The 16,689-nt window shown below is 52.5% G+C and overlaps 2 protein-coding genes across 4 annotated transcripts in view; both read left to right on the forward strand.

Moving 5' to 3' along the window:
* Positions 1–2,466: 2,466 nt before the first annotated feature.
* mocs1 (molybdenum cofactor synthesis 1) overlaps positions 2,467–16,689 on the forward strand; it is a 55,164-nt gene continuing 40,941 nt past the window's right edge. For 2 of the 3 annotated variants that reach the window (XM_069887749.1, XM_069887751.1), the window contains exon 1: positions 2,469–2,695. In XM_069887749.1, the coding sequence (XP_069743850.1) occupies positions 2,570–2,695 (126 nt within the window). In that variant the 5' untranslated portion in view covers positions 2,469–2,569. Of the gene's footprint in view, positions 2,696–16,689 lie in introns of all 3 variants that reach the window. The other variant, XM_069887750.1, reaches the window with a different exon arrangement.
* Positions 9,350–11,571, forward strand: LOC138736913 (serine/arginine repetitive matrix protein 5-like). The gene is made up of 2 exons (XM_069887109.1): positions 9,350–11,154; positions 11,343–11,571. Exons 1-2 carry the CDS (start codon positions 9,350–9,352, stop codon positions 11,569–11,571), a joined length of 2,034 nt encoding a protein of 677 aa, XP_069743210.1.

Here is a 16,689-nt window from a genome sequence, read left to right on the forward strand (position 1 = left end):
TGGCTGACAGTCATTTTTGTTCTTGCAGTCAGGTTTTCCAACACTCCATATGAATGAAATTAAATCACATCCGTTCAAGGTGAGAGAGGAAGGATATAAATAGGGCATTTTTTTCCAATAAATTATTTAGAAAAAGAAAGCTCTTCCAAGCCTCTTCGTACTGTGGTGCGCTATCGAACAGAAACAAACACACAAAACAAAATCTGTTCTCCAGGCTTTATTCAACACAAACTTCCACAGAGCTGGCCGTGAGAATGCTGTTGCAAGCACTGAGACTTGTCTTCGAAGGGCCAGACCCAGCTTATATCCCGGAGGGTGATTGACAGCCAACCGGGTAGGGCTTGGTCCATTCAGGTCGGCTGATTGACACCCAGCCAGATGTTGCCTTGTCCTCCAGTGCTCTTCCTGAAGGTACAGAGGTGCCCCCCTGCAGTGGGCCGGTGGTTTAACACCATACGCACCTTTAGAGTTACGTACATATATTCCTTTCATTGTACATTATTACAAACACTGCCTATTAACATCATTGCCGGCACTGTGGCACCTTGTCATTACTCTGTCATTTGTTTGTAGTTTGAGGGGCTTCCCCTTAGTCTCAGCCCTTCAACGCCCATTAATTGGAGGACTCTAGACCATGGTCCTTCCCCACTGCGCCAAGCCTCAGTGTACCCCTCAGCACATACTCCTGCAGCCTGGGATGTGCCAGTCGGCAGCATTTGCACACCAACATCTCCATGTGCTGAAAGACCAGCAGTTTTCAGGCTGACCAAGGGGCCTCTTTCCAAGGGCCTAGCCAGGTTTTAATGTTAGGGAACAATGACAGTGTATTAAAAAGTCGCCATGACTACAGATGTGTGTACACATGCATGCACACACACACACACCTTCAGATTAGTCGTATCGTGGGGAAACTTTCTGATCTCTCCTGTCTTTTGCTTGGTGATACTGAAAATGTTTCTTGTGAAGACAAGATGAGGTTTGCAGTGCAGACTGCTACCTCCTCAACACCACCCCGCACTCCCCCCCCCCCCCCCCAGGTCCCACGCTCTCTCTCTCCCCCACCCCCCCCTTTCTCCCTCCCGCTCCAGTGTGCTCAGAGACCATCTGCCTTATTAGCTTGTTCCATCTCCCTGCTCCCTCCTTGTATTCACCAATGCCACCGTCCCAAGCGGGACGACAAAGCGTCAGGACGGAGAGGGGAGAGAGAGCGAAGCATACATCCACTCCCTGCATACAGGCAGGCTCCACACTTAATTGATCACATCCCACTTGAATGGAATGAGTCGCCAATAATTTTAACTATTGAAGCGATGACTGCATTTAAAATGAGCTATTATTTTTATAAAATCACACATATTTTACATTTTAAATATTTTTTAATGAAAATGCACTCCATTCATTATTTCACCTACATCTCCAGTGTTTGATTAAAGTCATTTCAATGTTTGAATTAAAGTGATAGGAATTGGCCTACTACTGCACAAGCACACCAGACTCCAGTGCAATCCAAGGGGAGAGTTTGGAGTTGGGCATTGGGAGCTCCTGGCTCCGGTGACTGGAGATCCTGACATCCGACTCCGAAACATGGGGCACAATTTGCAAATCAATTCAGTTTTTAAATAAAGCAATCCCTTTACTTATAGCTCTTGCCTCTGCCAAGTTTTTTCGCGCCTTGTGCTCGCACGATTCATGCGAGCCATGTCCAATCAGCAGGGAGCGCACACAAGGAGACGGCAGGGGCAGATCAGTGGCACTACGTTTGAACAAATGTGCTCAGGGGGAGCGGCAGGAGCTCCCCCTGCACCCCCACTAGTGACACCATGGTGTCTTTCACCGAGTTGATGGTCTTCCAGCAGCTCTGGATGGCTGTGTTTACACGTGAACAGCCTGTAAAGCTGAGTCCTCACTCACACTGCTGCAGGGGAATGAACCTACATCATTCGGACGACAGTCTACACCTCCAGTATTACACGGGACAAGGAACTTGAAGCTGTTATGGAGCCTCTTCTTTGGCGGTGATACAACCATTATACTGGCCACACTACTGCAGGGGACAACCACTGTACCTGCAGGTAGGCCAGCCAGTATAAAGACTCCAGCCGGCCCCTTCAAAGAGAAAACGCCTGGAGCCAGCAAAGTTACTGAGATTGGGGTGTACAAGTTTAAGCTAATTAAACCCTGCTCTACAGTCTGGCGGAAGAATTCACACAGCATCTTTGCAATTTTTATTGCCTTCCCATCAGCTATGGGATGGGTCAGAGGTCAGGGTGCACTTTTGTGGTTCACATCCTCACCTCTGCAAAGCCTGTCCACACAATCTCGGCCGCACTACAATTCCCAGAACACATCGCGCGCCACCAGGCCAGCCGAAGACGTCGGAGAGCGCAGGTTGGATCCTTTTGATTGACGGGCCGCTCACGCTGGGGCGGGGACAAAGTCGGGGCATGCGCGCTGGCCCCGAGAGGGACGGGCCGGCGTGATTGACAGGCGGGTCCCCGGGCCGGCGTGATTGACAGGCGGGGCCCCGGGCCGGCGTTTCTGTTGCGCGGCGCGGGTTTGACAGGTCGGCATGATGTTCCCAACAGCCAGGGGGCTGGCGGCGGCCGCCGGCTTCCCCGCTCTCCGGAGGGCTCGGATTCAGCGAGGCAGCCGCTGCGCTCTCAGCGACGCAGCACCCGAGGTGCAGCCTGCAGAAGTGAGTTTGCAAAGTTTTCGGTTTGGACAGGGGACAGGAGAATGGAGGGGGGTGGAGAATGGAGGGGGGGTGGGAGAATGGAGGGGGGGTGGGAGAATGGAGGGGGGGTGGGAGAATGGAGGGGGGGTGGGAGAATGGAGGGGGGGTGGGAGAATGGAGGGGGGGTGGGAGAATGGAGGGGGGGGTGGGAGAATGGAGGGGGGGTGGGAGAATGGAGGGGGGGTGGGAGAATGGAGGGGGGGTGGGAGAATGAATGGAGGGGGGGTGGGAGAAAGAATGGAGGGGGGGTGGGAGAAAGAATGGAGGGGGGGTGGGAGAATGGAGGGGGGGTGGGAGAATGGAGGGGGGGTGGGAGAATGGAGGGGGGGTGGGAGAATGGAGGGGGGGTGGGAGAATGGAGGGGGGTGGGAGAATGGAGGGGGGGTGGGAGAATGGAGGGGGGGTGGGAGAATGGAGGGGGGGTGGGAGAATGGAGGGGGGGTGGGAGAATGGAGGGGGGGTGGGAGAATGGAGGGGGGGTGGAGAATGGAGGGGGGGTGGGAGAATGGAGGGGGGGTGGGAGAATGGAGGGGGGGTGGGAGAATGGAGGGGGGGTGGGAGAATGGAGGGGGGGTGGGAGAATGGAGGGGGGGTGGGAGAATGGAGGGGGGGTGGGAGAATGGAGGGGGGGTGGGAGAATGGAGGGGGGGTGGGAGAATGGAGGGGGGGTGGGAGAATGGAGGGGGGGTGGGAGAATGGAGGGGGGGTGGGAGAATGGAGGGGGGGTGGGAGAATGGAGGGGGGGTGGGAGAATGGAGGGGGGGTGGGAGAATGGAGGGGGGGTGGGAGAATGGAGGGGGGGTGGGAGAATGGAGGGGGGGTGGGAGAATGGAGGGGGGGTGGGAGAATGGAGGGGGGGTGGGAGAATGGAGGGGGGGTGGGAGAATGGAGGGGGGGTGGGAGAATGGAGGGGGGGTGGGAGAATGGAGGGGGGGTGGGAGAATGGAGGGGGGGTGGGAGAATGGAGGGGGGGTGGGAGAATGGAGGGGGGGTGGGAGAATGGAGGGGGGGTGGGAGAATGGAGGGGGGGTGGTCCTCAGTTTTGCATAGGCAAAAGATGCGTGAAAGAACTTTTCCTTTAAATGTCAGCTGGAGTTGGGGGTCTCTTACAGGTGGTGCTTTCAGAGAGCAAGACTTGGATGAGAGAGCAAGACAAGAGTAGCTCGTCTTTGTAAGATTTGTCAGGAAGAAGGGAGATGCATGGTAACTGGTGGGGCACTGAGGAGGGCGGTAGAACAAAGGAATGCAGAGACATAGTTCCCAGAAAGTGGTGGCACAGGTGGAGAAGGTGGTGAAGAGAGTTTATTGACCTTCATAAGTCCAAGAAGTTGGGGCGTAAAGACATTGGTGAGGCCAAACTTGGAGTACCGTCAGCAGTTTTGGTCACCCCCTCTCTGGGAAAGATGCCAGCAAGATGGAAAGAGGGTGAGCGCCACACTTTTACGGCGCCAGTGATGGGGACCACACCAGGGTTCGAAGCCCGCCCTGCCTGCAGGGAGTTTGTGCGTTCTTCTCCTCGGGTTTCCTCCTAACTGTTCAAAACGTACTGGCGGGGGGGGGGGGTGGTAGGTGGGTAAGTGAACAGGGTGTAAATTGGGTGGCACGGACTCGTGGGCTGCATTGACCTGTTACAGTGTGGTACGTCTAATTTTGTTTTAAATTAAAAAGATCTATTAGGGTGTTGCCTGTACTTCAGGAACTGAATTACAGGAAAAGGTAAAACAGGTTAGACTTTATTCCCTGGAGCGTAAAAGATGAGGGGAGATTTGATAGAAGTAATCTAAAATTAGGAGGGGAGATAGGCAGCGCAAATGTAGATAGGGCTTTTCTCCACTGAAGGTAAGTGGAAAACCAGAGGACATGGGCTAAGGGTGAAAGGGGAAAAGTTTAGGGGCAACGTCTTCATACAGAGAGTGGTGGGAATGTGGTGCCAGCTGAAGTGCAGACTCAATTTTAACATTTCAAGAAGAATTTGAAGAGGTACGTGGATTGAAGGGGTATGTAGGGCTATGGAATGGGCGGAGGAACAGTCTGGCACAAACTAGAAAGGGTGAAGGGTCTGTTTCTGTGCTGTCATGTTCTATGATTCTCGGCTTGCTCATTGCTGGATGGACCTTCAAATTAAGTCTATGCTCCAACTTGTGTTTATTAGGGATGGGAGTGTGCATTGATCATGTTGGGGCTACAAAACACCTTGGCCAACACCAGATTGTTGCAGGTGGAACTAGAGTGTGTCGAGCAGCATCTGTGGTGGTGGGAGGGGGGAAATGTCCATAATTCCCTCTCCCCCCCCCCCCTCGGAGACCCCCAGCAGGTTTTATTTCCCCAGCATCGGCAGTCTCCGATGTCTCCAGAGAGTTACATTAAAAGCAAGATCACTCGCTGTTGTTTTAAATTTGTACCTGGCAACGTGAGATTCTAAGATCTTGGAAAATGAAAGCTTCCAGACATTGGAAGCTGTTCTGGAAACAGGAATCTTGGGTGATTTTTTTTTTAAACCATCTGCTGGCAGAGCTCAGCTGGTTCAGCAGCATTAGTGGGAGTGAAAGAATGTTTTTGGTGAGAAGGCATTGCATTGATTGCTCCGCCTTCTGCTACCGTACTTGCTGTTCTCCTCTATCCCACTGCCTCCTTTCCTCCTGCTCTCCATCCCCTTCCCTCTCCATTCACAGAGTCATCCCCCCTCCCCCGTTTGCTGGTGTGGCCTCCTTCCCTTATTCACCTATTGCCTCCTGCCTGTGGGACTGTGCCCCTCCCCTTCACCCCCCCCCCATTTTGTTCGGACGACTGCCCACATTTTGTCCAGACCTTGACAAAGGGTTCAAGCCTGAAGCGTTGGCACTGCATCTTTGTCTTTGCTGTACAAAGTCCACTGTTCGACCTGTTGAGTTACTCCAGCATTGTGCACTCATCCTTCATGAGAGGTTCCAACCTCGACCATTCTCTCTCTCCCCACCCCACCCCATTCCATTGATATTGCTTGACATGCCCAATTCCTCTAGTAGATTGGTGTTTTGGAATGGAAGTTGTCTGGCTTTGGTGGAATGCTCTGACTGCACATCTCTGAGCACATTCCAGTGGTTTCGCAGTCAAGGACGGATCCTTCTGAAGTGCAGCCCACCATTGTCCCATGGGGAATGTTGGAGCCGGTTAGCACGTAATGCTCATAAACAGAACTTTGTGGGAAAAATAAGCAGATGATTTTTTTTTTGGTCATGGTCCATCATGGAATTTTGTTCAGAATGAGATGGCTGCTTGAATTCTGCAATGATACAAGTTCAAAGCGGACTTGATCATGGCTGATTGGAACCAAGTCAAGTCAAGTTTATTGTCAACTGATTGTACAAGTACAAGTATACAGTCCTTTATCCAGACGTCTAAAATCTGGAAAGCTTCAAAAACTGGCAATTTTTTCCTGGTGCTGGTACAGTGGAGGGAAGGAGGGAGAGAGATGGGATGGGAGAGAGAGAGAGAGGGAGGGAGAGAGAGAGAGAGGGAGGGAGAGAGAGAGAGGGAGGGAGAGAGAGAGAGGAGGGAGGGAGGGAGGGAGAGAGGGAGAGGGAGGGAGGGAGAGGGAGGGAGGGAGAGAGAGGGAGGGAGAGAGAGGGAGGAGAGAGAGAGGGAGGGAGAGAGAGAGGGAGAGAGAGAGGGAGAGAGAGAGGGAGAGAGAGAGGGAGAGAGAGAGGGAGAGAGAGAGGGAGAGAGAGGGAGAGAGAGAGGGAGAGAGAGAGGGAGAGAGAGAGGGAGAGAGAGGGAGAGAGAGGGAGAGAGAGGGAGAGAGAGGGAGAGAGAGGGAGAGAGAGGGAGGGAGAGGGAGGGAGGGAGAGGGAGGGAGAGAGAGGGAGGGAGAGAGAGGGAGGGAGAGAGAGGGAGGGAGAGAGAGGGAGGGAGAGAGAGGGAGGGAGAGAGAGAGAGGGAGGGAGAGAGAGGGAGGGAGAGAGCAGTGGAACTAGGTTGGGCTGGGGGCATGGGGGGAGAGAGATGACAGCGCAACTCGGGCGGGCGAGGGCAGTGAGAAACGGCAGACGTCTGGAAGGGGGTGGATATGGCAGCACAATTCGGGTGGGCTTAAATCTGGGGCAGCTGGGTTTTGTTCTGAAATCCGTAAAAATCCGAAATTCGGAACACAAGGGTAGAATCCAACCTAACAGCGTTCTCTGGTCCTCATTGCAAAACTACAAGTAGACATTACACACAATACATATGCAGGACAAATGTATCTATTCATACAAATAGATAAATATTGTTTCATGAACATGAGGGTCTCGTGTGGTTAAAGTGAGCAGTTCCTTTGGTCGTTCAACATTCTCACTGCCTATGTGATGTAGCCAGGACCCTCTCAATTGAGCTCCTATAGAAGGTTGACATAATGGTGGCTGGTAGCCTTGCCCGCTTTAGTCTTCTCAGGAAGTGCAGTCACTGATGCGCCTTCCTGAAAAGTGAAGGGATGTTGGTCCACGATAGGTCACTAGTTAAGCGAACTCCAAGGAACTTAGTGCTCTCTACCTCAGAATAGTTGATATGTAATGGAGGGTGGTTGTTCCCTGGTTCTCCTGAAGTCCACAATCATCTCCTTACGTCTTGTCCATGTTGAGACTCAGGTTGTTAATCTTGCACCATTTTATGAGATTTTCCACCTCTTCTCTGTCACGCGGCTCATCGTTGTTGCCGACGAGGCCGACGACTGTTGTGTCACCTGCAAGCTTGATGACGCTGTTGGAGCTGGATCTGGTGATGCACTAGTGGGTCAGCAGCCTGATCTTTTTTGACCACGGCTGGGAGCGCAACAATCTTGAAGATCTTCTTCTCTGGCAGCTCCCCCTCCCCCGCCCTTGGCGTTGAGTATGTGTCGGCAGTTGGAGTCTCTCGTGCAGTTCCGGTTGCCACGCTGTGGAAAGGTGGGGGCTGTGCTGGAGAGGGTACAGAGGAGATGAAGCAGGCATCAAAGAGCATGGGTAGGTGGGGAAGATAGGGGGAAACACGGATGTGGTGGGCTGAAGGGCGTGTTTCAGTGTGGTCTGACTTTGATTACCCCTGGTTCAGTGGGCCCTGGCATGACTGATGAAGCTGATGAAGAAGACACAAACTCTTCCACAGGTGGAGTGGATGAGCTAGTGTACACAGGGCTTCTGTGGCTTTTCAGTACACGACCTCAAGGTTCCCAATACAGACACTCCTCTACTGGCGATGGTCCAACTTGCGACTTTGCAAAGTTACAATGGGACGATAATGACACACATTCTAATGAAAATAATTGTATGTAGTCACTTGGTTCTCCCCCCCCCCCCCCCCCCCCCCAGTGTGGAATAAAAGGTGTTCATCATTTAATTATAAAATAGGTTTTGTTTTGGATAAATTTGCCCAGCCATAGGCTACAGTAAATGGTCTGAGCACGTTTAAGGTAGGCTTGGCCATGACTTTTGATTTTTCCACTTGTGATGGGTTCATCGGAACGCAGACCCTTCGTAAGTCGAGGAGAGGTTGGGTTCTATCCTGATGCACCCTGACTCTGAGCAACCGAGGGCCAGAGATTCCTGATTGCTAAGTGTGTGTGAGAGAAAGCTGATCGTCATGTACCAAATACAGTAAAACCCCTGGTGTCTGGCACCTATGGAGATGGGTAGATGCCAGATAAGTGTATTTTCTGGTTGCTTGAGACTTGCTCTTACAATACCTAACTAATACAACTGCATTAAGAATAAACAGTTTCAAAGACCAAAATACGATGCTGTACTTAGACGAAACAAACTTCGCTTGCCTGAATATATAAACCTTAAAGCATTTTACTTTATTTACAGAAACATTCTTGGAGTACATTTTGGTTCGAAGAAGACCCACATTCCATGCTCCAAAAATTAGTTTTCTTTGATTTATTTTTCTTGTATGTCAACCACTAAAGAGATGATCTACCAGCCGCAGTTAGCTAGCCAGATACTATTGTGGGACAGGCTTTAGGGTATCTTTTCTAACCGCCTCCCTCATGTGAGGATGGGCAGTGCTGTCCTAAGACAGACTGCTCAGTCTCCCTTGAGATGGGCCCAAAGAACCCAAAAATCCAGTGGCAATAGAGATTCACCAAGACTAATGGTTACTTAAGCAGAAGATACTTTTAATTTTCTTCAAACAAAAACAAGATCATACTTTAACTTATTGGTATTAACTTCACCTAACTTAACCTCCTTTTAATTCTAAGTGCACATGTATGAAATGGGGGTATAAGTTCAGAAAAAATCTTTGATTCACAGACCAATCTCACTTCTCACTCTCACTGGTATCAGGCAATTCTATTTCTGTGCCCTGAATTTTCACCAGGCCTTGGTGCTTGAAAGGTAAATGATTACCACTCAGGAAGGTTATTGTTGGTTTTCAGAGAGAGATTTGATGCTTGTTGGATGCACATAAACTGATTCCTTCCGATCAGCTTGGAATGTCATGTCGAAGAAACTTGCTCCATCAGAGTTTCTAGATGATAACCTCTTTCTTTTAGGTCATTGCAGAGTTCCTTTTCTGTTTCCCTCATCTCAGGCAAAACATTTTACAGCCATAAATCTCCTCTTGTATGGACCACAAAGACTTTGAGCAGGCTGAACTCAGAACGAACAATCTATCTTCAAAATGGGGTTTCAAACAAGTTTCCAAAAGCCACTGCAGAAAACCAGCAGTCTCTCTCTCTTTGGCGCGCGCTCTCGCTCTGGCGCGCGCTCTCGCCCTGGCGCGCGCTCTCGCCCTGGCGCGCGCTCTCGCCCTGGCGCGCCCTCTCGCCCTGGCGCGCGCTCTCGCCCTGGCGCGCGCTCTCGCTCTGGCGCGCGCTCTCGCTCTGGCGCGCGCTCTCGCTCTGGCCCGCGCTCTCGCTCTGGCCCGCGCTCTCGCTCTGGCCCGCGCTCTCGCTCTGGCGCGCGCTCTCGCTCTGGCGCGCGCTCTCGCTCTGGCGCGCGCTCTCGCTCTGGCGCGCGCTCTCGCTCTGGCGCGCGCTCTCGCTCTGGCGCGCGCTCTCGCTCTGGCGCGCGCTCTCGCTCTGGCGCGCGCTCACGCTCTGGCGCGCGCTCTCGCTCTGGCGCGCGCTCTCGCTCTGGCGCGCGCTCTCGCTCAGGCGCTCGCTCTGGCGCGCGCTCTCGCTCAGGCGCTCGCTCTGGCGCGCGCTCTCGCTCTGGCGCGCGCTCTCGCTCTGGCGCGCGCTCTCGCTCTGGCCCGCGCTCTCGCTCTGGCCCGCGCTCTCGCTCTGGCCCGCGCTCTCGCTCTGGCCCGCGCTCTCGCTCTGGCGCGCGCTCTCGCTCTGGCCCGCGCTCTCGCTCTGGCGCGCGCTCTCGCTCTGGCCCGCGCTCTCGCTCTGGCCCGCGCTCTCGCTCTGGCCCGCGCTCTCGCTCTGGCCCGCGCTCTCGCTCTGGCGCGCGCTCTCGCTCTGGCGCGCGCTCTCGCTCTGGCGCGCGCTCTCGCTCTGGCGCGCGCTCTCGCTCTGGCGCGCGCTCTCGCTCTGGCGCGCGCTCCCGCTCTGGCGCGCGCTCTCGCTCTGGCGCGCGCTCTCGCTCTGGCGCGCGCTCTCGCTCTGGCCCGCGCTCTCGCTCTGGCCCGCGCTCTCGCTCTGGCGCGCGCTCTGGCGCGCGCTCTCGCTCTGGCGCGCGCTCTCGCGCGCGCTCTCGCTCTGGCCCGCGCTCTCGCTCTGGCGCGCGCTCTCGCTCTGGCGCGCGCTCTCGCTCTGGCCCGCGCTCTCGCTCTGGCGCGCGCTCTCGCTCTGGCCCGCGCTCTCGCTCTGGCCCGCGCTCTCGCTCTGGCCCGCGCTCTCGCTCTGGCCCGCGCTCTCGCTCTGGCGCGCGCTCTCGCTCTGGCGCGCGCTCTCGCTCTGGCCCGCGCTCTCGCTCTGGCCCGCGCTCTCGCTCTGGCCCGCGCTCTCGCTCTGGCCCGCGCTCTCGCTCTGGCCCGCGCTCTCGCTCTGGCGCGCGCTCTCGCTCTGGCGCGCGCTCTCGCTCTGGCGCGCGCTCTCGCTCTGGCGCGCGCTCTCGCTCTGGCCCGCGCTCTCGCTCTGGCCCGCGCTCTCGCTCTGGCCCGCGCTCTCGCTCTGGCCCGCGCTCTCGCTCTGGCGCGCGCTCTCGCTCTGGCGCGCGCTCTCGCTCTGGCGCGCGCTCTCGCTCTGGCGCGCGCTCTCGCTCTGGCGCGCGCTCTCGCTCTGGCGCGCGCTCTCGCTCTGGCGCGCGCTCTCGCTCTGGCGCGCGCTCTCGCTCTGGCGCGCGCTCTCGCTCTGGCTCGCGCTCTCGCTCTGGCGCGCGCTCTCGCTCTGGCGCGCGCTCTCGCTCTGGTTCGCGCTCTCGCTCTGGCGCGCGCTCTCGCTCTGGCGCGCGCTCTCGCTCTGGCGCGCGCTCTGGTACATTCTGCGTCGGTTTTCTTCTGGGGGTGAACGGCTCTGGTTTCCTCCCACTGCTCGAAACGTATAGGGGGGGTAAGGGGGGATGTATGTTAACAAGGTGTATATTGGGAGGCATGGACTCATGGGCCGAAATGGGCTGTTACTGTGCTGCATGTCTAAATTTAAAATGTTACAGTTGGTTGTGCTAGTTCTAGTGAATACAAGTAGTAGTTTTGGGTTAAGTGCAAGTAAAAACAAGTGATGTTTCAGAAGTGCCAACTTTGAAGGAAGCCTGACCCCGGGTTGGAGTCAGGCATGTGAACCAAGTGAAAGAAAGTTGAAAGCGACGAGAGCTCGATGGAGAATGGAAGCTGGGGAAAATTGCAGAGAGCGGAAAACTGACATAAAGCGAGAAATACTCAGCAGGTCAGGCAGCGTCCACGGAGAGGGAACCAGGTCAGAGGCCAGGGACGATACTTTGCTTCACGCATTCCAGTGAATTTGAAGGAATTACTATCTAGGTGGTGGACAATGTTAAGCAGATTGCGCATAAGAACATGAGTTAGAGCTGGATCATCTGCCCCTTTGTACCTGCACCACCATTCAATAAGATCATGGGTGATCTGGCAAGTGAAGTGGCCTCCACTTACCCGACCTTACTCTATAATGCTGTTCTGTCCTTTAAAAATCAATCTGTGTCTTAAATGCATTCAATGAGACAGGCTGTACTCCTTTGCGCAGACATTTCCATAGATTCGTTACTCCCTGGGAGAAGCAGTTCCTCCTTATTTGTCTTAAATCTACTCCCCTGAACCTTGAAGCAGTGTCCCCGAGTTCTAGCCAGTAGCAACAACCTCCCTGCTTCCAACTTATCGATTCCTTTCGTAACGTTTATGTTAAATTTTTAAACTTCGACCTGCAGCACGGTCACAGGCCCTTTTGGCCCACGAGCCCTTGCCACTTAATTGCCTCCTGAAACCCTGGTACGTTTTGAAGGGCGGGAGGAGATCGGAGCACCCAGAAGAACCCCACGCAGAGAACATGCAAGCTCCTTACAGACAGCACCAGATTCGAACCCCCGACACTAACCATGCCACCCCAATGTTTCCACGAGATACCCCATTATCCTTCCAAACAGTCCGAGTTACTCTGTTTCCCCTCATTGGCTAACACCCCCCCACACCCCCTGATTTCTGCATAAGTACAGGGTGAATGTAAGTTTTTCCACGCAGTGTGGTGAGCACTGGCAACCGTGGTGGAGGCAGGTACTTTTAAGATCTTTTAAGATCTACATTGGATCTTTTAAGAAACTTGAATTTGATGCGCTTCCCCCGCTTTCATCCGTGTGCGATGCCCAGTGTCTGGGCTTGCACCCTCTTGCCGGAAGGGCCCTAAGCCCTCGGGATTCCGACTCAGAAGCTCAGGAATTCAACCAGGCTTGGATCTTCTGGAATGAGACAGACACCGTCCGTGACGATCCGTGCTCTGCACTGATCCATGCCGTGGAAGCAAAATCCTTCCATGGCCACAGACCTGAAAGAATCGAGAGGAAATTTAAGGGAGGGCGTTGGGGGTCATTTTCTTTCTCCCCCCCCTCCTTACACAAGGAGTAGTGGAATGAATTGGCAGGGGTGGTGATGGAGGCTGGAACAATAGGGGCATTTAAGAAACTCTTAGGCATATGGACGAAAGATAGTTAGAGCATCACGAGGGAGATAGGGTTTAGTTTTTATCTGGTAGGCATATGGGGGTCGGCTCAACATTGTGGGCCAGAGGGCCTGTACTATACTGCAAGGACAGAATGGTTTGTCAGATACGGAAGGAGAATGCACAGGCGACTTACTCCAGCTTCCCACATAAACCAGACACGTAGACAGCAATCTAAGTACAATTAACTCAAAATTTAAAAAAATAGATAATAAATAAAAAAATAAATAAGTAATATAAATTCATGGTTGGTCATATTTGCAAAAGAAAATCCCGACCCATAAATATTTTTATGTATGCATGTGATTATTATGTGTGTATGTGCATGCATGGTGGTCCGGAGAAACACTTTTGACGAGTTGTACATGTACAGTCAAGTTCATCTCCCACCCTCCATCCTCACCGCATTCTACAGAGGATGTATCAAAAGCATCCTGTGTAACTGCATCACCACCTGGTTTAGAAGCTGGACCGCTTCAGACCGCAAGACCCTGCAGAGGATGGTGGAGTCAGCGGAAAAGGTCATTGGGGCTCTCTTCCTATCATGACCGACATCTACAACACTTGATGCAGTGAAAGGCAAAAAGATTATGGAGGACTCCACATACCCCTCACGTAAACTGTTCTCCCTCTGCCATCTGGAAAAAGGTACCTTAGCACTCGGGTCATTACGTCCAGATTGGGAACAGTTTTTTTTCCCCCAAGCCATCAAGCTCTTGAATTTCCAGAACATATGTGGATAGGGTACCTTGGACTTTTAATATTTTAACTTGGGGAAATGCGATCCCATCTTTACAATGCTATGCATGGCGTGAACATAAAAAAAGATGACTTGGCTTGAGATGATAATAAACTTGAACAGGAGATTACAGATGGTGTTATCTGGTGCCAAAATAAATTGCTGGAGGAACTCATTGGGGAGAGGGTATTATCCTCGTGCGGGCAAATGTGGAGATGGCAAACAGGTCAGCATGAACCTGTTTGGTTAAAGACCCGTTTCTCTGCCACACAACTCAATTCCGCTGCATCTGCTTCAGCAAGTGATTTCCTGGAAAAGAACTGGGGAAAGTGGCAACCTTAACGGAGAGATTTACAGACTAACCTTTTGTTATTCATTAACCCACCTGACGATATCTCCTGTCATCCCATCCCCCCTGCTATGTCCCACGCCCTCAACTTTCCCCTAGCATTTGGAATGTGCTGTATTTTTAACTTTCCGCAGTTCAGATCAAAATGTCATTGATACCTTGGTACTTGTTGGCTGACGATCAATTTGTTTTGTTGCTTTATGAAGAGGTTACATTGAACGTATCAAACGCAGCTGAGGTCATCACATTTTGGGAAGGAAGTGAAGGTCCCAGAGAGGGAATAAACCATTCTATGTGTTTTGGCTGTGTTAGGACTTGTTATAGTTCGTCTTGGCACACCCCTTGCTGACTGTAGCCTGTGGCTCCCCCCACAGACCCCTGAATCAGGGCAACTGAGCCACAGCTCCCTCTTCAGTCCAGGACAGTCGACCAGCATGGACGTTCCTCCATTCTGTTATTAATAAAAACCTATCAGTTTCTATGAGTCTTTTAAAGTGCATGGTGCATTAGAGGGTGCAGTGTGGAAAGTTCAAATTTATTGTCACGTGTACCAAGATGCAGTGATTTAGATTGTTTTGAGAGCAGACCAGTAGGCATCTTGTACATAGTACAAACAAGTCACAATGTAGAGTTAGTGAGAGAGATCAGTTGGTAGGGACCAAAAGGCAATGTTGCTAATTTGAGGTTAATTTGGGAGTCTGATAAAGGCAGGAAAGAAACAAATGTTGGAGTCTGGCGGTGGGCGATCTCACACTAGTGAATCCTCTTCCTGACAGGAGGTGTGCGTGGCCAGGGCAGGGCAAGTGCTTGAATACATTGCCTCCTTTTCCAAGGCAGCGGGAGATATCGCTGGAGTGGATGGTTTCCGTTTTCAACCCTCCGCAGTTTCTTACGTTCTTGGGTGGGACAATTCCTAAACTATGCAATGAATCACCCGAGGGCCATTTATACCAATCCAACCCAAACTCATGTTATTCTTCCCGCATTCCTTTCACCTCCACCCCCCCAGGTTCTACCTTTCTCCCATATGCCAGGAAAAGTTTGCCGTGGCCAATTAATCTGTTGACCTGCCAAAAGGTGGCTGGATGAGGTAGGCTTCACCTCAGGCTTGGTAGGATCGGGGGGAGGGGGCGGTGAGGGGATGTGAAAGAGAGCAGACAGCCAGATGTGGGAAGGGAGCTGGGGTTTGTGCCTGCAGGCTGCTCACCTCCGCCACAGAGACAATGTTTGGGAAAGAGTGATGGTGGTTGCCGTGGCCCCATCAGAGGAGAGGGCAGGATTTGTGACCTCTCGCCTTTTACTTCCTCATTCTCCAGCCACGTAGGAGGAGTTGGCCAGATCCTCCCGCCGTCCCTGAGGGACTTCCTTCACTTTCCTCATTCTCTGTTCTTTTATTTCCCAGCAAGGAGCTTGGAGACTCTGCTCGCTTTTGAACAGCTCACAAAAGAAACCTTCTCACTATTTGCATATTGAGAACAAAATTAAGAGGGGTATAGAGCATAAATCACTGCATCACAGTGAAGGCCCTTCAGCTCTCTATGTTTTGCTGAACCAAATCCCTTTTTAAAAAAACGTACTAAGCCCTCCCTACCTCGTAACCCTCTATTTTTCTTTCATCCATGTGTCTGCTAAATGCCCCTAATGTTTCAGCCTCCACCACCATCACAGGCACCCACAACTCTCTGTATATAAAAAAAAAACATACCCCTGATGTCTCCCCTACACTTGCTTCCCCTAACTTTGTACACATGCCCTCTGGAGTTTGCCATTCCTGTCCTGGGAACCGGACACTAGCTGTCCACCTTATCTATGCCTCTCATAATCTTTTAAACCTCTATCAAGTCTTCTCTCATCCTTCTACTCTCCAAAGGGAAAAGTCCCAGCTCTGCTCACCTTGCCTCATAAGACTTGTTTTGGAAAGATAGAGTAAATCCAAGCAGGCTTTTTCCACTGAGGGTGGGTGAGACCAGAGAAATTGGGTTCAGGATGAAAGGAGAGATGTTTAACGGGATCATTCGGGGGGAACTCATCACTCAGTTAGTGGGTGGAATGAGCTACCAGATGAAGTGGTGAATGCAGGATTGATTGTAACATTTCAGAAAAATTTGGACGGGTACATGGATGAAAGGTTAGCGGGACTAGGCTGAAAAAAACATGGGCCGAAGAATCTGTTTCTATGCTCTCATGTTCTATAGGGTCTACCTGAGTAGACATGGTAATAATAAATAAATAAATAGATCTGACAGCCTATATTGGATATATTTTTGGAGGCTGGAGTAATGCCGCGAGGGACACAGGAAGGATGTATACACCGACAGCGCCAGAGTCCAGAACTGAACCCAGGTCTCCCGAACTCTGGAGCGAAGATGCCACCCCTCATCCCACCCAGCTGCCCAACGGTGGCTGCAAGGGTGATGGGTGTCACTGCACTGGCGGACTGAGAGAAGCAGGGTGAGGGTGGTGGGGTGGGGGGGTGATGTCACTCACCATGGAGCAGGTTTTGGGTTATAGGCTGCTCCAAGATAACTGGAGCACAGATGTAAAGGGAGGGCGAAGATAGGTGGTGCCTCTGGTGTAGACCTTGCTTCTTGTTAGAGGGCTGTTGGGAATTGGAGGCAGCTGGGGATTCATTTGGGCGGGAACTCGAGCAAGAGGGTTGAAAGGAAGGAGGAAGTGTTTGGAACTGCCAACCAAGTTCTTTCTTGAGCTGGCACAGACTCGGCCTGAACTAATTCCTTCAACACTTCAGATTTTGCCTTGAAAATGACCTGCTGGTGGAATTTTGCGGCATGAAAGCAGGCCTTTTGGACTAAACTGATCCA

Source organism: Narcine bancroftii, chromosome 6, assembly GCF_036971445.1.
Source record: "Narcine bancroftii isolate sNarBan1 chromosome 6, sNarBan1.hap1, whole genome shotgun sequence".
Taxonomy (NCBI): Eukaryota; Metazoa; Chordata; class Chondrichthyes; order Torpediniformes; family Narcinidae; genus Narcine; species Narcine bancroftii.

Coding starts and splice junctions, on each gene's coding strand:
- LOC138736913 (XM_069887109.1), top strand. CDS start 9,350: ATGGGGTTTCAAACAAGTTTCCAAAAGCCACTGCAGAAAACCAGCAGT. Junction 11,155..11,342: donor TTCCTCCCACTGCTCGAAAC/GTATAGGGGGGG, acceptor GTGATGTTTCAG/AAGTGCCAACTTTGAAGGAA.